Here is a 24,274-nt window from a genome sequence, read left to right as displayed (position 1 = left end):
CTACCACTCCATCATCTACTTGCAAGTTTCGACCATCTCGCAGGCCTTGATTTTCATCACCCGTTCCCGCAGCTGGTTCTTCATGGAACGTCCCTCGATCTATTTGATGGTTGCCTTTGTCATTGCCCAGCTCGTTGCCACCTTCATCGCTGTCTATGCCGACTGGGGCTTCACCTACATGCGTGGCTGTGGCTGGGAATGGGCCGGTGTCGTCTGGATCTGGAACATCGTCTGGTTCTTGCCCATGGACTTCCTCAAGTTTGCCATGCAGTACTTCTTCACTCCCAAGAACACCCTCAAGGAGAACAAGACGCCTTTGGCTGGTGGTCACTCGCGTCGTGCTTCGGCCATCTCGGGCTCTTCGTCTGCTCGCTACTACGCCAACCGCACCAAGTCCTTGAAGTCTTTGGAGCGTCCCCGCAACTTTGGCCAGCGTCTCATGAACATGAACAAGAAGATGAGCATGGACAAGAAGGAGATGCGTCGCTTCTCGTCTGTTCAGGTAAAGACTTGATATGCACTACTCTTGTAGACATGGAATTTGAATAACTAACTCTCTGATCTGTCGTTTCATTATCAATAGACGAACCACGCAGCTCAAGTCTTGAACAACAACTCATAAGAAAAATTACATCCTTCCCGCAACCCTACATCATCCTTTCTTTCTTCTAAAAAACAAACAAGAAAGTCAAAAAACACACTCTTTCTCTCAAACATCTTTCTACCCAACGATGATTTCACGTATATAATAATACATCTTTTTTTTTTGTTTACTACTGCTGTTAGGTGTGTATGTCTGTCTTCGTGGGTTGTTGTGGTTGGGAAAAGGGGTTCTTTTCTGGCTTCTTTTCTCATCGCCTCCCCGCCCCCCTTTTCAACATACACCCCCTTCATCTTTTCATTCTTAGTCTTTTATTACCAACATCTCTTTCTTTCCTAGTATAGTTTCTTTTTTCCATTTGGTGTATATACATAACATGCAAAAAAGGAATCCGATTATTATATTTTTCTTGTTCGACACACCTTCTCTGTAATTTCCTTATCATATCTTTTCTCTTTTTGGAATTCTAGATTAAAAACAAAGTTTCTTTTTTCCTTAATTTGGATCATAGTAAAACTCTTTCTTTTAAAGTTTTGCAGAAAAAAAAAAGAGCAGTTTGGGCTTGCTGAGAAGATCAAGCATTGCGCAGGCTTAAGTTATGTGTTGTATATATTAATAAGACTAAGTAATAAGAATGAAAATATGGTGTTGAAACGGTATCTAAAGGGCATGTTTTGATTTGTGTGGGGTTGTTGAAACTGTATACAAGAGAAAGAGAGAGAGAGAGAAATTATGTATAGCAAAAAAAAAGAAAGAAAGAAAGAGAACTTAATGTACAAAAAGAAAGAGACGATGTAGGGGTGGGGGTGGGGTAGGGCAATGCATATAGTAAGTATGTATAGGTAGGCTTTTTTTTTTCTTTGTGGAGGTTCTTGGCGTGCAAAATGGCTGGGTGGGGGTTGTATGCGTATGATGTGTGTGTGTAGTATGTTGTTTTTGGCATGCATGCTGAGGATATAATGTTCGAGGATCATAGAGAGAGAGAGAGAGAGAGAGAGAAACGGTTCAGGAGCACTGTTGCTGCTGTTCTTTTTCTTCTGCAAAAAGAACATTGCGCAGAATGGCACATCGTCGTTCGAGCATCTCCAAAAACCCGTGCATCTGCTCCTTGTTCATACGATTCAGCAACCCCGTGAACCGAGTGTCGTCCATTTCCGAGAGCGCCTGCTTCTTGTTCGGTGGAAGCAAAACAGAACCATTGCTGTCTGCATCGTCAGGTGCGTCCCAGTCGCGTACACGTTTTTGACCAGCAGCAAGGGCGGCAGCTGCAGCTGCAGCTGCAGCAGTAGTAGTAGTAGTAGTAGTAGCAGCAGCATTCAATGGCGGAGAAGGAGACGACGATGGCTTTTGAGCAGTAGCATACAAATCGCAGGCATTACAGAGCGGCTCGCCTCGTTCATTCTTGCGCCAAAGCGGAGTGTGTGTCTGGAAACAATTGGCACATCGTGCCTGAAGCAAAGGACGCAATAAACTGGCTGCTACAGTGGCTACCAACTGTTGTTGCTGTTGCTGCTGCTGGTGTTGTTGCTGTTGTTGTGCCGCTGCTGCCGCTGCTGCTTGTTGTTGCTGTATCTTCTTGCTCGGCGTCTTTTGACGAATATGCAATGGTCGGTGCGTGCCGTACTGCTTGTAATATAAACCGCATGCATTGCACAAAGAGTGGGCGCGATCGGGTGTACGTCGCCACAATGGTGTTTTTGTCACATGACAGTTGAAACATTCTAATTGACGCGCCGGGCGTTGTTGTTGTTGCTGCTGTTGTTGCTTGGGTGCTGCTGTGTTTGTGTTTGTAGAGGCGTTTGTGTTGTTGGAGCTAGAAGTACTAGTAATCGCGGTATCGATGGTGTTTGGAGTGGCTGCAGATTCGGAACCAGGACTTGCAGCTGCTGTCATCGCACTTGAAGGAGGAGTTTGCTGTTGCTGTTGCTGTTCTTGCTCAAACTTGACAAACTGATCCAAGTCATCATGTTGGGGTGGTGAAGGGACGGTAGTAAGTGGAGCAACGACGGTGTGAAAGTGCTGCTGCTGTTGTTGTTGTTGTTGTTGTTGTTGTTGGTGCTGCTGATGATGATGATGATGGTGGGGCGGTTGCTGTTGTTGTTGTTGCTGTTGAAGAAGAAGCGACTGCAAGACAGCCAAGTTCAATAGAGACGGATCAAGGGCCTCTGGAACAGGAGAGATGGGGAAGTCGTCTGATACAGTAGGCGAGGGTAATGGTGGCAGAAAGTTGGACAGGTCCAAATCAAAGTCGTCCATCATGATGGAAAAAGGGGGTGTAGTGTGTGTTTGTCAAGTGGGAGGGTGGGGGAGTGGTGCTGACGAGACAGTCAAAGTGTGTTATGAATCGCGTGTGTATGGAGCGTTTGTGATGATAATTGAAAGAAAAGGAAAAGAAAAGAAAAAAAAGGTAAGGTTGGAAAGTGCAGGTTTTTATATTGCTTTTTCGTGTTTTCTCTCTCTCTCTCTCTCTCTCTCTCTCTCTGTTTTGTGTCTCCGGGATACCGGGTTGGATGGGCCTTGAACACCCGAAGTTGGTATATTCTATTTTATTTTATTTACTGGAAAGTGCTGTTCTGCCAAGTGTTGTGAGTGTGTGTTGGTGCAAAAAACAGAGCGTCTGTGTCTGTGACACGCCACATGGTGCAGATCAGCTTTATCTTTTTGCATATTCTAGCCCGCCCTGTCTCCTCTCCTAATGCCTTCCCTCCTCTCCCCCTCCTATTAGACTTTGAAACATGCTAACTCTGTACTCTGGCATTACTGCCAAGTATACTAACCGCCAGCTCTCAGTACTTTTGTGATGGGGGAAGCCGCTCTCCATGAGGGCTCATTTTCCCTGTGGTGAGACCCAGCGCATGGTAAATAGCGTTCAAGGTCAGCGTTCTGCTCAAACCAATGGCCGTGCGTCGACACACCTAGTATACAAGTTGTGTGCACTTTTGCTTATCGGGCCAATCAGCATCGAGTGCATCACTCCGCCGCGCATATCGTTATTATCGTCCATTTTGATTGGAAACAGTGATCCGGTGCGTTCTGGCGGAACATCGTTTTGCCCACCCCACCACCTCCTCGTACTCTTTTTTCAAAAAGCAGAGCAGCAACAGCAGCATGATACATATGCACACTGATAACACGTAAGCGTCAAATCATTGGGGGATGAATTGATGCTGTTTATCACGCCCGAGCTATTGTCGACTTGTGTTATCTTGTTTGTTTGTTAGCCCTAAATGGATTGTGATATTGCCATACCATCTCTTGGATAGTCGTTTCTTATCAGTGCTTTTGATATGCATATCAAGCTAATAGACTGTTACGACGCGCACACATTCAAAAAAAAAGGGAAGGCTTTCTATTGTATTGTCTGTTATCTTTCTCTGTGTAGATTGCTCTTTATTTGTTTGTTATCCTTTTTCAATCGTAAAACAAAAAAGCGCTTATCACTATTACAAATGCCCTGACACTCCCTTTATTATCTATGCACACTTCTTTAATGTTTTCCAACAAAAATTTGATGTTCGGGATGTATTGGAACGAGAATTATTTCTTTTTCGGCTTTTTCCCCATTTAGCTGCTCGCCCTCACGGACAATTTTCGTGTACAATACAATATGCGGCGGACTCGGTGACAGAGAACACTTGTTCTTCACACACACACACATCCATTCTCTTAACTGATAACGATTTTCAGTGTTGCACTACTACTTTGCCTTTCCCGGTTTATCATCATCACTTACTTTAATTGTTATCGTACATAGTATAAAAGGGGGGCGGGTATGTGGTCTAGGTTTATTTGCTTGCCTATTAAAGTATGTATATAATAGAAACTTGTTACGTTTCACATCCGAAGTTGTTATTCCCCACCTTTTCCTCGGGACATATATGATAGGTGGAATGAAACCCCCACTTACTCATCATGCTACCTATGACACCCACCCATATTCTTCCTTTTCTCTCAAGCCCCGCTATCGTATTTTTGAGGATAAACCCGCGGAAATAGGTTTTGTTATTTTAGGATTGGTGCTGTCTCTGTGTGTGGGACCCCTCCATATGCTTTCAAGCTGTGTGTCTGTTTTCTGTGCAATGAGAGACAAGGTCTGATACTTGACAAGGGATTAAATTTTATTTACTCACTCGTACCACTTGATATTATCAACAATTAGCGGCACAATCCGATAATATAATAAAAAAAGAGGACAGAGAGAGAGAGAGAGAGCCACTTGTAGGTGGGGTCTGTCTGTCCATAATGGATCAGTGTCGTGTGGAGAGGCAGACAAAACGGCACGCATGACGGGTAAGAATAGGAGTTTCGCTGCTTTATTTTAGGGGACATATAGATTATCAAATTCACCACCGAAAATACCCGTTGTCCTATAATGCCCAACAATGAACAACCGACGACAGCGACAGCAGTGATTGGATGTGCTTGTTATGTGCCTCTTCAAACCCGTACCCCCCGTATGTGTGTGGCGCTCATCATCCCCCCGGATCTGCAACGATCTGCTGTTATTTTATTGAAAGAAAAATCTTAATGATGGTGGACTACATACACTAATTTAAAAGAAAGTTGGGCTGGATCAATTATTCCAAATGTCGGGTGATAGACCGAATGCTAGTACTACCTTATACGGGATTTGTTAGGGCTTATCAATCCGATCACAGTTTGCTACACCAACACACAACCCGCGCGCACAGATGAATCACAAATGGTCATAAATGTTCCTATTTTGGAAACTCCAAGAGATGCTTGTATTAGTAATTAAGATCGTTGCGACACACACAACATGAACACACACACAGGAAAATTCCCACAGTTGCTTCTTTGTATAGTTGGCCGTCTAAAATCCAAGTACGAAGCATAATCGCCTATCCTACATATATTTGAACTGCTTCAAGCTACATAGCCTCTTGGACTTCCCCAGTTTTATATATTATCTTACGTAAATAAGCGATGAACCAATCATCGGCGCTACGCATGGCACCATCGCTCCTGCTATATTATATTTTTTATGTTCAGCAACGAGCGAATTCTTCACGTGATTCGACTACTCTGTACTGTCTTCATTCAAAGCTGATTAACATGTCCGTGTTCTAAGTAAAAAAAAAAAAACCAAGGTGAAAGTATACAAAAGACATGTTTACTCAAATTGGACTCACTTTCAATTGTCCTTTTTACTAAAAGACTACAATTCTCGCTCTCAATAAATGAGGACCAGGTATAAATATACCTTTTATATCATAAATTGTACATATGCAAAAGTGATCCGCGGGATGATAGAATAAAGAACTCAGTGATTTGTTGTAGAAGGTCAACGAGTTTGTATGTCTGATCTATACTATTACTACTACTGCTGCTGCTATTGCTATTGCCATCCCATTCTGGTAAAGAGCAAAGAGAAAAGTCCATATTCGGTGTAGTATACCACTCTAACGCATAACAGCTCTTCTTTTGAGGCAGGAAGAAAAAAAAAAGTCAAACTAAAGGCTGCTCTCGACATAATAAGCATATTATAGACTGTGGCCGGGCTTCCCAGAAACTCGGGCTCAGATGGTTCCATTGGTCAAAGCGGCAATTCATCTGTGCTATAATATGGTTTGTTCCAAGTCCCGTCTGTCTCCATCTTCCCATACATTTTAAGGTGTTGATCGTTACTACAGTGTGACACGCATTAGTACAAATACTTACTACAGTATTGCTGTTATAGAACTTTCAGCATGGGTCATTCGTATTATAATGTTAGAAGCCTGCTACGTCTTTGAAGCGGTGTGAGTTTCAGTCCATTTACATATAAAGCAACATGTTACTGCAGGCGATGGACCTGCAAATAACAACCAAAGATTAGAAAAAGCGATTGAGATAGATGGTAAGGCAATGCTCTATTGTTTTGTCCGCTGTATAAATATGATTACAATGGTCTAAAAATTGGGTGTGCGTGTGATCATCCGACTACAGGCCCTTCTTGGTGGCTATATACTTGATGTTGACGCTCGTCATGATCTACCCAATGAGGCGATGGTCGGCTGTATGTGGTTTCAACGAACAGTCCTTTTTTCTTCTTGGGGTAAAATTACCGCAGTGCTAGATGAAGACGCCAAGAGAAAATATACACGCATTCACTGTCATAATTACATAATGACCGTAGATTACTTGAACGGTTTTAGAGTCAGTCTAAGATGTATGTACACAGCTATTCCGCATGGATTCATTTTACGTTCACTGTCATCATCTATAGTAAACAGCTTCAGGTATGGTAAAGAACAAGAAAGAAACGATTCCCCATGTGTCGTCACACTCATAGTAGTTGCAGACCTTTCTCCAGTGATTCATGCCATCTTCACTCGGTGCAGAACAATGTATCACTGGGCTGGGTGGTCGCTGCTGTAGCGAATGTTAGAATGTAATGGAAAGACACAGAATTGATAAATGCGCAGTAGGTTCTGTCGTCGTACGTAGTAGTATGTACTGCTACTTCTGCTTCCACTTGATAACCACCTTCTTCGGTATCCACACGTCAAACAGTCAGCCACTGGCAGCTGGTCTGCATTGTTTGTTGATGGCCCATATCTTACATCTGAAACTTTCAGTCAGGTTCCGGACATTTTACCAGGAAGGGCTGGCTCTCCATGCTTTGTTCCAAGGACAGGACAGTGTCGTTATTCATTTTATTTTTTCTCCGATTCATGCAAGTGTTTCTAAACCTGAGAAAGCAATAGTTTCGTAAAAGGCATTTTTTTTCGCTTCCTTCTTTTGTTTTTCCATGCTTCAAAGGTTTATTGTCGCGCGGCGTTATGTTGGCGCCACGTGCACCAGCAACAACAGCATTAGAGCAAGCTCATATGTCATGATCAGCAATAACAACAACAGCAGTAGCAGCTCTAGTACTGCACAGCAGCAACAGCGTGACTATGGCTCACGACATACAGGCGAGAAGAACAAAGAAAAGGGTGACAACATTGGTGACGAAGGTGACAAGAGGACGACCGATTACTTGGAGAAAATGATGGATGCAGAGCAAAAGTCACAAGAGTCGTCGGAACGAGTTGATCCGGACTACTGGAGAGACCCCGGGTCGCATAATGACGAGCCCGAGAGCAGTGGCATAGAAGTAAGTAGATTACTCTCCAGTCAGACATAGCAGGGAAGGAGAGGAGTCATCACGGGGTGTGTGTAGGCAGACAGGCGGACATTGGGCACTCATCATCGAAACACCTGACGGATAATTCTCTCTTGTCTTAGCCCAAGTATCCGCACGCAAACAAGCGAAGTCGACCCAGCAAGAGTGAGAAGAAGAGCGCAGACAAGGAATGAGAATGGGAGGGTTCTACAACTACAATAGAAAGACGAAGACCTTTTCTTTTTTTTTTAAAAAAGTCCAGTACAGCCAATAAAAAGCTTAAAAACAAAAATGTTCCAAGAGTTTCTGCGCGTAGAAGCAAAAAGAACATCACATTCAGAAAAGGAACCGAGGAAACAGTGTGGGGCTTTTTGCTTTCTCTGATTAATGCGTGTAAGGTTAGTTTGGGCTATAGGAGATAGTGGCCTTCCTATGAGTGAGTATGTTTGAGAGAGCGAGAGAGAGCGGATGGGTGTTGCTGTTGGACGCGGACCGGTGAGTGCGGGTGAAGGGTAAACCCCAGTTATTTTTTCGGCACCTTGACTTATTTTCTTTCTCTTTTCTTCTTCTAAACCTTTTGGTTATCTGCTTATAAGTAGCGTTTCTTTCCAAAAGCCAAAAAAAAGTATGGATTCGCTGTTTCTCTCTTTTTAAAAAAGCAAAAACTTCTTTGGGATTCCATCTCTCACTCTCTTCTCGCACCCGTCCACGTACTAGTCCCCCATCCAACCCTCCACATTTGTATCGTTTGATAGACAGTATATTTTGCATTAAAGGAAGAAGATTGTAGCTACTGCCACTGCAAGTCTCAATCAAACAAGCAGCAGCAGCATACAAACAGCTCATCAGCACCACCCTTCGTCACTTTTTGTGTATATGGACTTTGTTTCCATATCAGCAGCATCTAGACGAGCACCCACCGCCACTGCCACAGCCGCCCACAGCACTGCTTCTTCATATCACTCTTCGTCTGCACAGAGACAACACAATGCATCCATCTCGTTTGTGCGATGTCTCTATCAAGCAAAGGCAATAGTGCAAGATCTCGAGCATCTGCGCAGCTCGGCTCTTTTTAAGGGCCCATCCGTGACGCCGCAAATGATCGTTTCCATCCAGACATACCTCGATACCACCTTTAACAAGCTCGTTCGTCTCTGCAAAACCCTCCAAGCCATTCTCAACCGCATGTATGCGCAGTCCTTAATCAATCGTGAACGGTACCAGTCCTTCAAAGCCGATATCGTGTCTGAATGGAGACGTGCCACCCATATTCGTCTTACTATGACAAACTTGTTGCATCGTGCCCGTCGCCAGCAGGCAAATTTGTTGCCGCCTCTCTCGACAACAACAACTACTTCATCATCTCGATCACCATCACTACTCATTACCCAAGATGATCGCGGCTACGACGAAGACAACGATGCAAGTGACAATGACAGCGATTCGCCCCAGTCTCTCAACTAATTCATAGCATGAACCTTCCCCTCCCTTCTATTCTTATTCTCAAATATTCCTGCAGATATATCATCCCTCATTTTCTGTCATACACACACACACACACTCTCTCTCTTTCGATTTTTAACAAAAAGAATCGATGTAGGTAACTTGGTTTGGGGAAGACTTTGTTCGTTTACGTTCTTTTTCGTTCTTCAAATATGCTTTTTTTGTTCCTCCTCTTGATCTGTACATAGGACAAAATTCCTTCTTTTTGTTTCCACGGAAATGTTCGCTACTTCTCCTCTTGATCCGTACACAGAACAAAAATTCCTTCTTTTCATTTCCACGGGAATGTTTGCTAATATTAAAAAAAACATCGAACTCGGATTCTCTCCTTTGCTTTTATCTTACACGATTATTAATGGAAATATTCTACTGAGTGGTGGCGGGTGCTGATGACGATGGTGGTTCTGATGATGATGATGATGGTTCTGATGACGAAGTGGTTGGCGTTGAGCAAACAGCTTTGTGGCCATGCTTCCAGTGATCCTTTTGGCATTCACGCGAACAGTACGATACCTAAAGATATACGAGAACGCTGGGTGTTAGCGCATCGCGTGTTCTTGCTTCTTTCCCTCATAGTCACTTAAGCATTGCGTGTGGGTTAGTGGGTGGCACATACCCGCTGACAACGGCCGCATTTTTTAAAGTCGCCTTCCTTTTCTTCCGTATTTGTGCAAAAAGTACTAGAACATTGTCTGTGTCGCACTTTTTCGGGAGTAGCCTCCTTTGCCACCTGGCGAATCAGCTTGGCCTGATCCTGTACGCTGAGCTTGTCAAAGTTGTCCAGATTATCCTGCTCCAGCGCCGCCTTGGCTGCCATCTTTGCACGCAGGATGCGCACCAGGTACATGTACGCTTCCGGATCGCCACGCACCAATGCCAGTTCCATGTAGTTCTGTGCCTTGTCCATATCGTACAGACCATAGTCCTTGGAGCCGAAAATCAGACCTAACATCAACATGGCATCCGCATCGCCGTTGTCTGCGGCATACTCCATAAAGTCAATACCCGTGACAACGTATTCGTCCTTGTCCTCCACCTCCAGAGCTGCTTCCTTGGCCATGTCTGGGTTCTTGGACATAAGCAAGTACAGTCGACCGAGCGCATTGGCAGAGGGCGCATAGCCCCATTGCTTGCCTTGCTCCAGATATTTCATGGCCAGCTTAATATCCTTGTGTGGGGCGCTTTCTTGTGTGTGGCCCTGGTGGATCAAGCCGAGATTGTGTGCACTGTCTGGATAGCCCTGGTCATATGCCTTGTTATAGTACTTGATAGCGTCGTCCATGCTCTTGTCACAACCGTAGCCATTTTCGGAAAAGAAACCAATCTTGTGGCACGCCATCTTTATAATCATCGTTTAGCTCCTTGATTTATACATCGATCTAATCAACTACGCATGAGCACTTACCGGGTTGCCTTGGTCAGCAGCCTTCTTGTACCATTGGTATGCCGCCTTCTTGGCATCCTCACCACTCTTCATGTTCTTGCCATCGGCTAACTTGTCTTCCTGGACATAGAACGAGCCGATCTGTACAGCTGCCATGGTGCAGCCATCCTCAAAAGCACGTTCCATCAATCTCTTTGCACCTTCAAAGTTTGGACTGGCCACAGGGCTCATAGCAGCGCGATCTTCAGGGCCTGCAGCTTCACGACGCACACCACCGTACAAAAAGCTGCCCAACAGCAAATCATGACGGTTGCTGCTAGTGCTGCCTTCCTTCAAGTCCAATCCTTCAGCAGCCTTGTCAATGTTCATGTCGCTCTTTGACAGCTTTTCAACGGCTTCTTGTTGTACTTTTTCAAATGCATTGTATTCATCCAAGAACTCTGCTTTTGCGCGCTCAAGCTAATAGTTAAATACAATATTCAGTTATTACACACGTGATATCTTTTTTTTGACACATACTAACGTAAGCACACGCATATGGATATCTATCGTTCCATCGTACCTTGTTTCCAATACTGTTGCGCTTTTCGTATTCGGCGGCAAGTTGTTGGGCTGCTATGGGGAGTGCGGTCGGGATCTGTTTGGCGAAATCGGGATCGGTTTCATTATACAAGGCAACCAACAGACCGGACTGTTGTTGGGAAAGGCCAAGAAAGGCCGGGATCTCGGATGCAGGGATCTGATCGGGTGCTGCTTGATCGATTACTTGTGCCATTCTTTTTTGGAACGTTAAAGCGTATCTTTAAAGCGAGTTTCAAAAAAAAATATTATATGTGGAGCTGAACTTCAAGTCACAACGACCGAAAGAAGTCCGGATCTACTGCTGTCTCATCAGTGGGTTAATATCCCTTTTCTACTAAGCATGCACTATGCTTCGGCTGTACTGGAGATATGTCATTTCGAGCTCACACACGGGGATTGCTATGGTAGGCTTCTTTCTTGTATCACGGTTATTAGTCTTTTCTCCTCATCTCATAAACACTGATACATTTGCGTGACGAATAAATTTACGACGTATGATTGCTTGGAACATGATATGGTCACCACTTTGTATAATACAATATCTCAATGATGTTTTTCGAGTGCTATTATAATCAAGGAGATGCAACAATTTGGCATAAACAACCATTATTATTGGCTAATGCTATGGTGTTTGCTGCTAATATATCAAACGAAAATACGACGGAGCAAGAGGATGCCGCTAGTAGTAATAGTCAAGAATGCTTAACTACTACAGCAGTAGCAACTGCACTATTATCATCATTAATTCTCTTTCTATGACTATAATACTGCAGTAGGGAGCATGCAATGCCCAGGTAGTTTACTCTGACTACACTTCTTCCATTGCAGACAAAATCAGCAAACTCAGCTGCAATTTGTAAGTCGCCCGTTTTTCTGCTTGACTCTTTAAACGACACACACACACACAGACATTTCTTCACATTATGCCTCCTAAGAGAAAGACAAGAGCCGCAGCTGCATCTACAAAGAAACGGCGCACTTCCAAATCAGAGGAATCAATTGACAACACAAAAGTCGAATCACAACTGGAAGAGCAATCACAACAACAAACGGAATCTTCACCACCATCACCACCACAACAACAAGAACACCCGGCCAAAGCACTTGAGGAGACAGAAATAATTGCAGATTCATCAGCAGAATCAGCACCAGTAACAGAAAATGTACAAAAAGAGCAATCATCCGGAATGTCACTTGCCGATCGTATGCAAAAATTAAAAGAGCTCAAGCGACGACGAGTATGCATCATTCCTCCAGTCATTATATTTTAAGATCGACAATGCCGACTGTATGAATATAATAATATTGAATCTTTTTATTGTTTCTCCCTTTAGGCAACAGAAGTTGCACAAGGCAATAGCCGTGATCGCAATCTTGAGTTTCAACGCAGTAAAGAAAATCCCAGACTTGAAGCGAGAAATGAAAGAAAGCGATTGCAGGCTTTGGAATTACAAGAAAAGCAGGTAAAGGTTTTTTTCACGTGCCTCTTCCCTCGAAGAAGAGATAAAGTGAACCGAGTTTAAAAACAAAGTATCCATTGTGGTTTATTATTTATTGACAACCTCTTTATAGAAAGCACGAGATAGCGGCGAGGATTATGAACGCAAACAGTACTGGAAATACTCTGCCGAATCCGTGGAGGCATGGGAGGAGAAAATGCAGCGAAAAGCTGAAATGGCCAACAACGGTTTCACAGGTATGTAGCATATTCAAGTTTCCATGAGCCATTTACAAAAGAAAAAAAAAAGGATTGTATGACAAATCAAGGGCATCATCGCTAACGCATACACTACGAAATCAGATCACGCACAGGCTGCACACAAAAAGTATCTCAAGCTGATTTCAGAGCTCAAGCCGGATATGGCACAATATCACGAAAAGAAGTTGGAGGCAATTGAACGAGCTATTCGCAACGGTGAGGATCCATCGGACATCGGTGCCGTGGCCAACAACTTGGATTATGGAGCACTCGATGATAAGCCATCCAAAGAAGCTGTGGATCGACTTGTTCAAGATACAAAGAAACAGTAAGCCTTTTCTTTTTTGATATATCTTTACGCACCATAACAAAATGGACAGCGTATCTCATATACGTATGTCTTTGCTTTACTTGCAGAATTATCCGACGTGAAACACGCTCTCGTGAGCGCAAGGAAGTCGCCGACGATATTTCCTGGATTAACGAAAAGAACCGTGTGTTCAACCAAAAGATTGCACGATTCTATGACAAGTATACCAAGGAAATCCGCGAGAATCTGGAACGAGGCACTGCGTTGTAGTAGGAGCAGAAGCACCAGTACTAGTCGTATTGTTTGTAGTGATAAAAAATGGATATTCATTGTCTTCGCTCTTTATTACATCTTCAATACATATATTAAAGGCGAATGTTTGAAAATACAAACAAATGCATTTGAAGAGTAAGAATAACAAAGACCATCAACCAGGTTGATGGTAGTGTTGATGAAGAAGGGGTAGATGCCTCAGATATTACAGGTTCAAGTTGTTGCTCATCGGCGACACTGAATTGCAAATTTTTAAAGTACGTATAAGTGTCCTTGGGTGTTGCATACTCCTTGGACGAGCCGCCAAAGAAGGAGCTAAAAAGGACACTGGATACAGCAAACGACTTTTGGTTTCGGAAAACGAGACCTTTGAGATCAATAACTGAATGGCCGTCCTGCCAAACCCGGAGCTCACCGTTGTTCTTGCCAGGATCATTCATCTGCGTATATATTTCAACTCTGGACCACTTCTTGTTGGTAAACTTTACATAGCCTCTTGCCAATGATGTACCATAGTCGCTGTTACATTTGACTAGGGAGCTTGTACAAAGCCTATCATTTGATGGTGGCAGGTAGGCGTATGCTTCACCATGTCCTTTTTCAAAGCCATGCAACAGTGCCGCCTGTTAGCACGTTCTTTTCTATGGAACACACAAAATGATAAAAGAGAGAAAACTGATTATTCTGTTACCATCTTCACGCCACATCATCCGGACAGAGAAGCATCTTGTACCATCTGCTTGCTTACCACCTGTACAACCCGATGTAGGCTCACCTAATATGTGGTAGCAGTACATAGTAGGTCATTAAGTAATTGTATTGTGGAACAACGTAGCAGCGGAATGAAAAAAAAACGTACCTCCATAGATGCCAGGCAGCTTACCCCCTTTGACCCAGTCAAGGTTTTCATCAAAAGCAACATCGTAGCGGACGTATCCACGCTTAAATGATGTATCATTGAATGGACGCAGATAAAACTCGGTCCCACCGGTGATGTCGCCTTTTTCATTGCGTGTACCCTTCGGCGAAAATGAGCCCTTTTGATATAAAACACGAAGCACTTTATCACCACTCGTCTTGTCAAATGGATCCGCTACAAACGAAACGTCATCCTGGCCATAAAAATAGCCAGTGCCGAGTCCCCATGCTTTGGATATGAATTCTTTGGGCCCGTTTGTTCCGTTGTGGTTCGTGTCGCATGGCATCAAGGCATCGAAGCTTTTCTTGAGACCAAGGGAAGCAGCTCGGTCGTCTGCAGAGCTTATCGCATGTTGATTAGCGCATGATTTTGTGTCGTTTTTGGAGAAAGACGGCGATGACGATGGGGTCGCTACGGTTACAGAGTTCGAGGAGGAAGCCAGGATCGCAACGAGGATCGTGATCAAGAACAGCAGTAAATTCATGACGAGTGTGAAGTTAAGGCGGCGCCGTTTACTTTATTCAAAGACAAAAAAAGAAACTAGGATCGTCACACAGCATGATTTTTTACACTTTATTTAACGATGTTCAAATATCGGAAGGTGTTCCTTGACTTGCGTTCCGAAACGAGGTTTCAAAACTGTAAGATGAAAGGAGGATTTTAACTTTATAGATGATGATATCGGAAAATATGCTGGTAATATTTAGCTACTAATACTGATTAAGTCGAAAGAATAAGACATGTATGTATAGAAGAAGGGCAAAGGTGAGTTAGTTAAAGAACAGGATCGATCAACAATATATATATATATAATACTACTACATACTTAAAAATGAATTCTGTGTGTTGTTGCCATACATATTAAAAAATAAAAAACAGAAAAAGAAAGCAACAAAGCTACTATTGCTAGTGTTGTGGGGGCTGTTGAGGATCCATCAAGTCTATCAACTCGTCCTCCTCCTCATCAAGATCAAAGTGGTCGAGTGTCTCATCGTCGTCTGTTGTTGCGGCTGCTGCCTTACTATTGACAGCTACTCCACCATGATGATTGTTATTTGCCAAAAACCGTTTGAGAATCTTGGCAGCGACCTTTTTGCCTCGAAGTCTGTCGCATGTGGTCTTGAGACGACCGTTTTCGCGTTTGATGTGATCCAATTGACGAAGCAAGAGTTCGTTTTCTTTTGTCAGCGATGTAATCAGCGTTCTCATTTCACCATGCTGCTGGTTCTTTTTAGCACGGTATTTAGCAGACGCAGCCTTGTTCCGCTGACGCCGTTCCTGCAATGACAACGGTGGTTGGTTTGCTGTAGCGCCAGTCATAGTGCATGATGGCGATGGTGTACTGCTGTAAGGGTCGCCATTGCTACTGCTGCCATGTTGGTGTCCTCCATGGCTGTAGCTATGATTATGATGATGGTATACTTGTCGCTGCCTTGTCTCGGGTGAGCTTGGTGGGGAAGAAGACGATGATGCAGCCTGGTACGATGAAGGAGACGTACTGCTATACGATGAAGTTGTTGAAGAAGAAGAAATGATGGATGAAATGGCCATTGGCTTGGGATCAAAGTCAGCTGTCAAGGACATGATGATAAAATGGTATACGATGATGATATGGAAAATGCTAGTAACTTCTTTTTAGTCGACGAATGATGGAAAAATAAAACAAAATTAATGCACCCGTGGTTTATAAATGCTTGTGTAGACTTGTTAATGCTTTGAAGTCTGATGTTTTTTGTTGTTGTTTTGTTGATTTAATACGATCTAAGGGCTGGTACCAATGTTAATGCGATAATTCAAGATTGGACTGAACTAAAATGCATGTTCAACGCTGTCGTGTTCCCCTTATTACTGTATTATAGCGGCCCCAAAAAACATTGATTCTCATCACATCAGTCCAGGGATCATTTCTAGTGGCCGAGCTGAGTGCTTTTTGTTTACTGCTTTTTTTTAGCCAAGACCACTAGGACCACTACTAGCAGTACCAGGGAAAAACACAATAAGAGCTGACAAAAGGGTCAAATAGTTAAAAATATAATTGTTATGCCTTGACGATTGCCGCTATTATTGCAACCATCAAATAATAATAAGGAAACAATTCATTACCATACTGTGACCAGATTCAGAAACTATAAGTGGAATATATATGATGTATACAAACTCGTGGTTCTACACAAGTCGTAAGATGATTTGGATGGATATTTCTCGTCCTTCGGCGCTTGGAAAGTACTGTTGCCATTTTTGAGAAATTGGGAAAACAATAGAAGGGGCCGGATAAAGACACAGAGAGAGCAGCTGAATTACGAACATTGCCGTCAAAGGAAGCCATGGCGACACAGCATAGTGCAGCATTGACGATTATGCGCTTTATTGTTGTTGCTCTTGCCGTGTAGAGCTACTGTAGCCCCTTAAATTCTCCATACATTTGCACACCTGCATATTACCATGCATGACGAAACGATACACGGGTGAGTGACAAGAGTTTTATGATTGTTGACTCAATTTACGCTATAGAGCCGCGGGCAACATGCTGAGTTTTTACTATGATCGAGAAGAGGTAATCGGGAAATTTTGAGTTGCTGTGTGCTTTCCGCAATGGTAAAATTCGTTTATGTTGTACAAGCAATGAATTACACGATATTGCGTCTGGGCCTGCCAATACAGTATTATTCAATGTTGTGCGATTGCCAGAGCGAATGTTTCTTTTTTTTACTTGCCGCTAATCGAATGTCACCACAACACGGAACAGAACCACATGTTAATAACCGTTTTAATGTTGCACTCATTGGAGTTTTCTTTTTCTAACGTTCTGACATTGATGTAGTATATACGCCACTGTAGAGTGCATGGCCAACAACAACCGTGTCATCATTTCAGTAAATGTAACACGAACAAAAGAGGGGGCCCAGACGCCAGAACGATGATGACCCTTCATTCGCGCGTCGTCTATATAAAAGAAGCCCGTTCGTCAACGAATGTCTGTTTTTTTTTTCTTTACCTCAACTCAACTCTTCTCTTCTCTTTTTTTCCTTCTTCATTTCCCCTTCCATTCCTTCTTTCATACCCATGCGCACCACATCTGTGTTTGGTATCTTGATTGCCCTGGCTGGCACTCAACAATTGGCTTTTGCTGGCGAGTGTGAGAACGCGCCTTTCGGTCGCTGTGGCGGTACGTTATGATTCTCCTTCATTTTCCATCATATCAGCAGCAATTGCCAATCATGCGACTCACTCAATGAATTTGTCTTGTAGGCGAGGGCTGGGAAGGCTCCGAGTGCTGCAATGAGGGCTACGAATGCAAGGTTCAGAACCCTTACTACTCCCAATGCGTTCCTATCGATCAATCCGGCTCCTCCTGTGCCCAGGCCTATGGCCAATGCGGCGGTAAGTCAATTACGCGAAAAAAAAAGTTTATCAGCGACATGCGTATCGAACTTTGGGAAATCAGAAATTCTTATTATCAATGATATTAATCCTTGTGTAATGCACATCAATTAACAGGCAAGGCTTTCACTGGCGAGACCTGCTGTGTTTCTGGTTTCGAATGTGTCAAGGCCAATACTTGGTACTCGCAATGCTTGCCCAAGTACCGTTGGGGTATGTTACATTCTTTATTGCTCGATATGTAGTATTCAACAATGCGATTAGCCTTCTTGCTTTTGCTGATTGTCGACTTCTTGTATACAGGATCTTCCGATGCCCCCGTCGAATCCTCTGGAAACGATAAGGAGGCTTCTAAAAGCGTCGAGCCCGTAGAGCCTAGCACTTCTGTTCCTCAGGTCGAGAAGCCTACCACGACCTCGACTACTACTACCACCACTGTCAAGGAGACCGAGCCCACGACCACCAAGGAGCACACCACCACAACCACCAAGGCACCTGAAACCACCACCACCACCAAGAAGCCCGAAACCACCACCACTACCACCACCTCGTCGAGCAGCAGCTCCTCGACTTACGCTCCCATCTCTGGCGGTTCTTCCGGTGATGGTTCGACCACTCGTTACTGGGACTGCTGCAAGGCCTCGTGCAGCTGGCCCGGCAAGGCTGATGTTTCCTCACCTGTTGGCGTCTGTGCAGCTGACGGTGTTTCCTTGACTGACAACAACGAACAGGTACATATATCATGACGCAACGACAACACACCTATTTATTTTGTGCAATACTAACAATAATAATCATTGAATGTTGATGTGTGCATTCACAGAGCGGTTGCAACGGTGGCAGCGGCTACATGTGCAATGACAACCAACCCTGGGCTATTAATGACGATCTCGCGTACGGTTTTGCTGCTGCTTCCATTGCTGGCAAGGACGAATCTGGCTGGTGCTGCGGCTGTTATGAACTTTCGTTCACTTCTGGTGCTGTCGAAGGCAAGAAGATGGTTGTCCAGGTTACTAACACTGGCGGTGATCTTGGCAGCAACCACTTTGATCTCCAAATCCCTGGCGGTGGTGTTGGTATCTTCAACGGCTGCCAAACGCAATGGAACGCACCCTCTGATGGCTGGGGTCAGCGCTATGGCGGTCTCAGCTCTGCTTCTGGCTGCTCTGATCTTCCCAAGGAGTTGCAAGCTGGCTGTGAATGGAGGTATGGCATTAACCAAAAGTTGTTTATATTTATTTGTTTGTTTAGTGTACTGACATACTATTGTTCTCGCCTTGTATTAGATTCAACTGGTTTAAGGTACGCTTATGTTTATTTCGTTGTATTTACAGGAGAAACCAATAGCAGAAAAAGCAATTTGGTCTTTTTACTGATGTCTATATTATTACTATATCTATTATAGAATGCCGATAACCCAAGCGTCACCTTCAAGGAAGTCACCTGCCCAGCTGAGCTCACCAAGAAGACTGGATGCTCGCGCTCGTAAATTAATACGACCGGATCGTATTGAAATGATGACGATGATATTACCTTCAGTTATATCTATCACAGTATAGTCATCATTTAGAAAATCCCCTTTACCTCTCCTTCCCATAACAGATATTATTTCTGCCCGATTACACGCTTCCATTATCTACAAGCTTTTCTCCACATTTTAACAATAAACACAAAATCTCATATATTAAACACCACAAAAAGTCACAGAAGTCCTGTTACAATACTGTCATTTTTTGCTGATTCTTAGTGTTCTGCACATAAAACGCGCGCTTACATAATACGCCTATCGCTACATGTTTCCTCAATCCGCATATGACATGCATGCTATATAAACTCTAAAAGCAGTTGATGAGTTACATAGGTATGGCCAGGATCAGAACGTTGTGGATATGAGAGGGCGGTATGTTGCGTAATTTTTTCTTTCCGCTTTTTCCTGCTATTCTACCTGCGAGCACTATAGATGATGCGACAGTGCAATGGCTGATGTCGGATATGAATATTCACATGCTGGCCAGAATGCTCTCGTATGGGCGCACAGCCGTGTAACTTTCTATTAAATGTTGTGTCCACATTACGTTATCTATCTACAGGTAATGAGAAAATGTGATGCTGGATTGGGATCTTCTTCTTTATACTTAATTATTGCAATTGAGAAGAAATAATGATATCTCTGTATGCATTATCAAATCGTCTCTCACGGGTATTAGAAAGACGAGGATAAAACATTTGCATATCATACACCTCTAGCAAAAATGTAATGGGCACACTAAAAGTATAGTAAATTGTTACTGCTCTTCACTTTTCTTCGTGTTTGCGTCATTAGAAGATGCAGCCAGGTCAACCGCTGTTCTATTGGTAAATTCTAATTTGCGTTTGACCGGTATCGGCAATATGCAGAGTCTTTTTTGTGATCGTTTACAGGAAAGTCTAAAAAACCCTTGTTCATCGTCTTAGAATTAAAAGTAATATGGCGCCACCTTCATGGAAAAGAACATTTTGTTAGGCATAATTATATGCAATTGATGTTAAACACTCACACTACAAAAGCATAGGCTCTCCTGAGAATGATGACAAGCTATGAATGCTTGGAGATAAATAATATGGTCGCCTCAAGGCTTTTGTCCTTCGCCCAAGTAAAGAAGCTATTGATACGGATTTTGAACCTCTGAGTTGCAAAAACGCGTCTTCTTACATCTTAAAACAATGCGTGAGTGAAACGAATATCCGTCGAAATAGTTAAACGGTACATAATACAATTATCGAATGCTTAAATATATGTAGTAAATATGCACTGCTTTTACGTGGTCTCTTTAACCTAGTTAAAGCCGTTTTGGTCTTTCAAGCGAAACTCTCGGACTACATGTATCCCAATACGTATCACCACGGTCACGCGAGTGCTTATAAAGAAAGCCAGCAACTTCTTCGTCTTCCGCCGTGCGTTTTCTTTTTTTAGGCAGGAGCAGATCTCGTTCAACATGGCTGCAGCTCCACCAGTAAATCATATTCTCATCAAAGATATGAAGCCAGCACAACGGGGCATTGACTGCGATTGCATTGTCTTACAAAAAGGTTTCATTTTCTTGTTCTTTAATCAACGAGTTTAGAAAGGTCTACAGTTGATAGGAAAGCTGATTTAGTGGCAACATACTTGCATAATAGAATCGGATCCAGTTACCACTAGAGAAGGCGACACAATTTATAAATTCTTGATAGCCGACCGAACAGGGGTTATATTATTATCGATTTGGAATGCTCTTGGACAGTACGTCAAGAATGGAGACATCTTGCGATTGTGCGGCTGGTGAGCATAAACTTTCACTTGTCTAGAAGAAGAACGGATTATGCGGTTCATTTTGAATTAACAGGTCAAAATGTAGTGAATGCAAGATTCGAAAGGGACAACTCCAACTTTCTGCTTTAAAATCATCTAAAATGAAAAGACTTGGTCAGGACACGTTTCTCTATGTCGAAAAGCCCAACTTTACCGAATTATCCATGCAAAGTCAACAACCACCACTGCCACAACACCAGCAGCAGTATCAGCAGCAACTACAATCGCCACAGCAACAGCCAGCCATCAACCCAATGCATGCTTATCAACACCAACAGCAGCAGCAGCAGCGGATGTCGCCATACTCACGATCACGGCCACCGCCTCGGGGAGGATATCGTGGAGGCAGAGGTCGCGATCCGCGACAAAGAGGGCGATCCACGCCACAACCACAATAACAACAATGAACCCATCTTTTCTGCTGATCCCTCTTTCATTCTTCTTCTTTTATACACGTGTAGATACGTACTTAAACACACCTTGCACATATATCACACTGAAAGCAACTCTATTTAGCCCTTTGTTTCTTCTTTCTAAGTTTTGTTTTGTTTTATTTCCTTTTCTCCATCATCCTACCTGCGAATATTTACAATTTCACACACCTACATCCCTAATACCAACATGGCCGAATCCAAGTATCTCAAGATCCTTAATCGTCGACATGACACACATGATGATATAGAACACAGTCTGGACGAACTACGTTGGGTTGTCTTGTCAATTCCTTGTCCACTAGAGGTACCGACATCAATCCATCATCATCCTTCACAATCCCAAAAATGAATAAAAACTCACCCACGGCTTCGTTCATGATTGTTATCACACCATCGCCACCTCCATATGCACATATTATGAAAGCTGCGAGGTTGGGTTTGGAAGATCCTTCTTCGATTGCGGAACAGCGTGTCTGCATCATGCTACATCAAACTTGTCCTTCGTGGCGCGAGCGCTATGGACACCAAGATCCGTAACGATACCTTTCGAACCATGACAACCGATGCCAATTTCATCGAACACGTCTCTGAGGATATGCTGATTCGAGTGTTGAATGCATTCGTCTGGATCAGTCAACAAGGTAAACTGACAAAAGAGAGGTGAGGTGGGAAAGCGAGTTAATGATCTAACAAAAAGAGAGAGAAAACGTAGATAGTAGAGTACAGGATACTTCTGAAGAGCTTCAACTGCGTGCAGCACTTGAGCAACGACCGACGGCTGAACTGACCTATGTTCAGGGCATGAATGTGTTAGCTGCACCATTCTTGATGGTACTTCCGGAAATGGAGGCGTTTTTCGCGTTTTCCACGTTTCTTTGGCAATGGTGTCCGCTATACGTACACCCGAATCTCAAAGGCGTTCATTGTGGGCTCAAGGTATTGATCTTATAGAAAAGGAAAAAGAGGGTGACGAACCTGCAGGCCACTTTTCTTTTTTTTACTAAATCAGCTCAATTTAGTTAGTGGATATGTGTTTACGGGTACTCGATCCAGAACTCTATGGCTATCTACTGGGGAAAGGGTTGACTGCAAACATGTACGCTTTTCCATGTAAGTAATAGTAACTTTTTTTTTGGCTAAGAGAAATATACAGCGAGTATAAAAGAACAATGGATGATTCACCAAGAACCTTATATGACGTAGCCGTACTTACATTTTCGGCATGTACGCCGCCGTTGGCTGAAGTACTGCGTCTATGGGATGTCATGCTTGCATTTGGGTTTCATCTCAATATACTTTATATTGTTGCTCAGCTGCAACTTGCTCGGGATGATATCATTGATTGTCCAAGGTAAAGCGTAGTGAAGGTTGATGATGGAGGATAAAGAGAAAACAGATATGCTTATTCTATTGTATATGTGCGCTATACATAAGTCCCATGAAGATCCTGCGCAAGCTCCCGCCACTTAAATCACAAGCTATTATACAAATTGCAGTCGCATCATGCAAGAAGTTACCACCCAAGCTTTACGAGAGTCTTGTCCGGCACCTTTACGATGAGAAAGTGGCTGAAGACTTGGGAGTGCAGGTTGCAGCAACTACCAACACAAGTCGTCACCATCACTATAAGAAATGATATCGTATGTTTTGTCATTGTTATCCGCACTTGTAAAGTCATCAAGGAACATGTCGGCGTGCAGCGTTCACAGAAAAAAAAGCATGTTGCAAACGCTTATTACAAACTTGCACACCCACTACTAGCTATTACATCATATCAAACCATGACAAAGAAAGAAAGAAAGATTGTTTCATCTCAATTAAAAAGCCTCGCTCGCTTTGAATAAAAAAAAAACTAGATAAATGAAATTGGTTTCAACTCTTTCCAACTGCGACAGCAGTGCTAAATGGTTATTTCCATCAGCAGCGGCCTGAAGTTGTGTGCAATCTGACTATTCAACTGACTTACCATTTTTGTTGCCATCACAACTACACGTACGTGTTAACCGAGAAACAAACAGTGCATCAAAACGCGTGCTATGTTGGCGACTCCAGAAATAGCGAGACATTTCACACCTACAAACAACATGCCACCAATAGTCAACACGAGTCGAGAAACCGGTTCCATTTACAAAAGTCAGGTAGCGAAATAGAAAGGTTACGAAAACACGCTCAAGGAGGTTGGCTATGTCGAGCGGCAAGAAAGTTAGGACAAGTTCCAGATTCAAAGGGAAGCTCATCCGATATTTTTGATGCCAACGGCAGAAAAATGATTGGCATATTAAATGTATTGAGCTAGAAGCGACGAAATGAGATCTCGAATAGCTGGCGATAGCCGTTTTTCATATATTGCATAAAAGATCTCTTAACCTTGTATCATAGACCGAGGAAATAGTATACTATTCAACGAAAATCTACCATAATGTCTTTAAACGTATATACTTACAATAAGCCAGGCCAATATTCACTTGATGCTTCATCTCTATTTAGACTACATGGTACAACACGTCTACTCGTGCACCTCGACATTAATTCTTGTTAGTCGATATTCGACAGCTTTTCTTAAATTAAGCAAAATGCGTCAAACCACCATCGCCATTCAGACGCACCAAATTCTTCAATAGGAAGGTGGGACCAGACTGCGACTTGCAGACTGACAATAAACATTCAAAGTGAGCAAATCAAGTTTTCAATGTAGCCATATACATTAGACCTTTAAAGCAATATGCATGCTCCTGCTATTACTGAC

General features: G+C 43.2%; 10 protein-coding genes across 10 annotated transcripts; 5 read left to right on the top strand and 5 right to left on the bottom strand.

Moving 5' to 3' along the window:
* Positions 1-1,639: 1,639 nt before the first annotated feature.
* On the bottom strand, positions 1,640-2,383 carry BDB00DRAFT_733010 (GATA zinc finger-domain-containing protein; the record flags this gene model as incomplete). The annotated part of the gene is made up of 2 exons (XM_053118348.1): positions 1,640-1,806; positions 2,197-2,383. Coding segments are annotated over 2 exons (354 nt in total), but the record flags the coding sequence as incomplete, so codon positions are not given.
* A 3,524-nt stretch (positions 2,384-5,907) lies between these two features.
* BDB00DRAFT_91013 (uncharacterized protein) lies at positions 5,908-6,290 on the bottom strand. The gene has a single exon (XM_053128650.1). The coding sequence runs from the start codon at positions 6,153-6,155 to the stop codon at positions 5,961-5,963; it is 195 nt and encodes a 64-aa protein (XP_052974067.1). The 5' UTR covers positions 6,156-6,290; the 3' UTR covers positions 5,908-5,960.
* Positions 6,291-8,316: 2,026 nt separating this feature from the next.
* BDB00DRAFT_90919 (uncharacterized protein) lies at positions 8,317-9,449 on the top strand. Its single transcript, XM_053128633.1, has 2 exons — positions 8,317-9,134; positions 9,232-9,449. Exons 1-2 carry the CDS (start codon positions 8,589-8,591, stop codon positions 9,292-9,294), a joined length of 609 nt encoding a protein of 202 aa, XP_052974066.1. The 5' UTR covers positions 8,317-8,588; the 3' UTR covers positions 9,295-9,449.
* A 132-nt stretch (positions 9,450-9,581) lies between these two features.
* BDB00DRAFT_773699 (uncharacterized protein) lies at positions 9,582-11,374 on the bottom strand (the record flags this gene model as incomplete). Its single annotated transcript, XM_053120112.1, has 5 exons — positions 9,582-9,728; positions 9,832-10,113; positions 10,228-10,554; positions 10,621-11,058; positions 11,162-11,374. 5 exons carry the CDS (start codon positions 11,372-11,374, stop codon positions 9,582-9,584), a joined length of 1,407 nt encoding a protein of 468 aa, XP_052974065.1.
* A 680-nt stretch (positions 11,375-12,054) lies between these two features.
* Positions 12,055-13,588, top strand: BDB00DRAFT_851658 (SYF2 splicing factor-domain-containing protein). Its single transcript, XM_053125524.1, has 5 exons — positions 12,055-12,419; positions 12,516-12,644; positions 12,754-12,877; positions 12,983-13,208; positions 13,298-13,588. The coding sequence occupies exons 1-5, from the start codon at positions 12,105-12,107 to the stop codon at positions 13,458-13,460; spliced, it is 957 nt and encodes a 318-aa protein (XP_052974064.1). The 5' UTR covers positions 12,055-12,104; the 3' UTR covers positions 13,461-13,588.
* Positions 13,556-14,668, bottom strand: BDB00DRAFT_773747 (uncharacterized protein; the record flags this gene model as incomplete). The annotated part of the gene is made up of 3 exons (XM_053120117.1): positions 13,556-14,058; positions 14,155-14,238; positions 14,323-14,668. 3 exons carry the CDS (start codon positions 14,666-14,668, stop codon positions 13,556-13,558), a joined length of 933 nt encoding a protein of 310 aa, XP_052974063.1.
* Positions 14,669-15,441: 773 nt separating this feature from the next.
* BDB00DRAFT_740069 (uncharacterized protein) lies at positions 15,442-15,669 on the bottom strand (the record flags this gene model as incomplete). Its single annotated transcript, XM_053118441.1, has 1 exon — positions 15,442-15,669. A coding segment is annotated over one exon (228 nt), but the record flags the coding sequence as incomplete, so codon positions are not given.
* Positions 15,670-17,386: 1,717 nt separating this feature from the next.
* BDB00DRAFT_851653 (RlpA-like double-psi beta-barrel-protein domain-containing protein-containing protein) lies at positions 17,387-19,478 on the top strand. Its single transcript, XM_053125523.1, has 7 exons — positions 17,387-17,548; positions 17,632-17,763; positions 17,881-17,976; positions 18,067-18,494; positions 18,587-18,969; positions 19,050-19,065; positions 19,169-19,478. Exons 1-7 carry the CDS (start codon positions 17,446-17,448, stop codon positions 19,250-19,252), a joined length of 1,242 nt encoding a protein of 413 aa, XP_052974061.1. The 5' UTR covers positions 17,387-17,445; the 3' UTR covers positions 19,253-19,478.
* A 1,163-nt stretch (positions 19,479-20,641) lies between these two features.
* BDB00DRAFT_851652 (uncharacterized protein) lies at positions 20,642-21,162 on the top strand. Its single transcript, XM_053125522.1, has 2 exons — positions 20,642-20,832; positions 20,923-21,162. The coding sequence occupies exons 1-2, from the start codon at positions 20,739-20,741 to the stop codon at positions 21,066-21,068; spliced, it is 240 nt and encodes a 79-aa protein (XP_052974060.1). The 5' UTR covers positions 20,642-20,738; the 3' UTR covers positions 21,069-21,162.
* A 553-nt stretch (positions 21,163-21,715) lies between these two features.
* BDB00DRAFT_885071 (TBC-domain-containing protein) lies at positions 21,716-23,164 on the top strand (the record flags this gene model as incomplete). Its single annotated transcript, XM_053128379.1, has 6 exons — positions 21,716-21,832; positions 21,953-22,169; positions 22,286-22,464; positions 22,548-22,638; positions 22,732-22,879; positions 22,963-23,164. 6 exons carry the CDS (start codon positions 21,716-21,718, stop codon positions 23,162-23,164), a joined length of 954 nt encoding a protein of 317 aa, XP_052974059.1.
* Between the last annotated feature and the right edge of the window lie 1,110 nt (positions 23,165-24,274).

This window comes from Zychaea mexicana (assembly GCF_025766255.1).
Source record: "Zychaea mexicana strain RSA 1403 chromosome Unknown BDB00scaffold_125, whole genome shotgun sequence".
NCBI classification, from domain to species: domain Eukaryota; kingdom Fungi; phylum Mucoromycota; class Mucoromycetes; order Mucorales; family Lichtheimiaceae; genus Zychaea; species Zychaea mexicana.
This window is presented reverse-complemented; position numbering and strand designations above follow the sequence as displayed.

What these genes read in the sequence shown, in the direction of transcription:
- BDB00DRAFT_91013 (XM_053128650.1), bottom strand. Translation starts at nt 6,155, where the DNA reads ATGGAACCATCTGAGCCCGAGTTTCTGGGAAGCCCGGCCACAGTCTAT.
- BDB00DRAFT_90919 (XM_053128633.1), top strand. Translation starts at nt 8,589, where the DNA reads ATGGACTTTGTTTCCATATCAGCAGCATCTAGACGAGCACCCACCGCC. An exon ending in GCTACGACGAAGACAACGAT is followed by an intron (nt 9,135 to 9,231) that starts GCAAGTGACAAT and finishes ATATTCCTGCAG; the next exon opens with ATATATCATCCCTCATTTTC.
- BDB00DRAFT_851658 (XM_053125524.1), top strand. Translation starts at nt 12,105, where the DNA reads ATGCCTCCTAAGAGAAAGACAAGAGCCGCAGCTGCATCTACAAAGAAA. An exon ending in GGCCAACAACGGTTTCACAG is followed by an intron (nt 12,878 to 12,982) that starts GTATGTAGCATA and finishes CTACGAAATCAG; the next exon opens with ATCACGCACAGGCTGCACAC. An exon ending in GTTCAAGATACAAAGAAACA is followed by an intron (nt 13,209 to 13,297) that starts GTAAGCCTTTTC and finishes CTTTACTTGCAG; the next exon opens with AATTATCCGACGTGAAACAC.
- BDB00DRAFT_851653 (XM_053125523.1), top strand. Translation starts at nt 17,446, where the DNA reads ATGCGCACCACATCTGTGTTTGGTATCTTGATTGCCCTGGCTGGCACT. An exon ending in GGCCTATGGCCAATGCGGCG is followed by an intron (nt 17,764 to 17,880) that starts GTAAGTCAATTA and finishes ATCAATTAACAG; the next exon opens with GCAAGGCTTTCACTGGCGAG. An exon ending in TGACTGACAACAACGAACAG is followed by an intron (nt 18,495 to 18,586) that starts GTACATATATCA and finishes GTGCATTCACAG; the next exon opens with AGCGGTTGCAACGGTGGCAG.
- BDB00DRAFT_851652 (XM_053125522.1), top strand. Translation starts at nt 20,739, where the DNA reads ATGGCTGCAGCTCCACCAGTAAATCATATTCTCATCAAAGATATGAAG. An exon ending in TTGCATTGTCTTACAAAAAG is followed by an intron (nt 20,833 to 20,922) that starts GTTTCATTTTCT and finishes CTTGCATAATAG; the next exon opens with AATCGGATCCAGTTACCACT.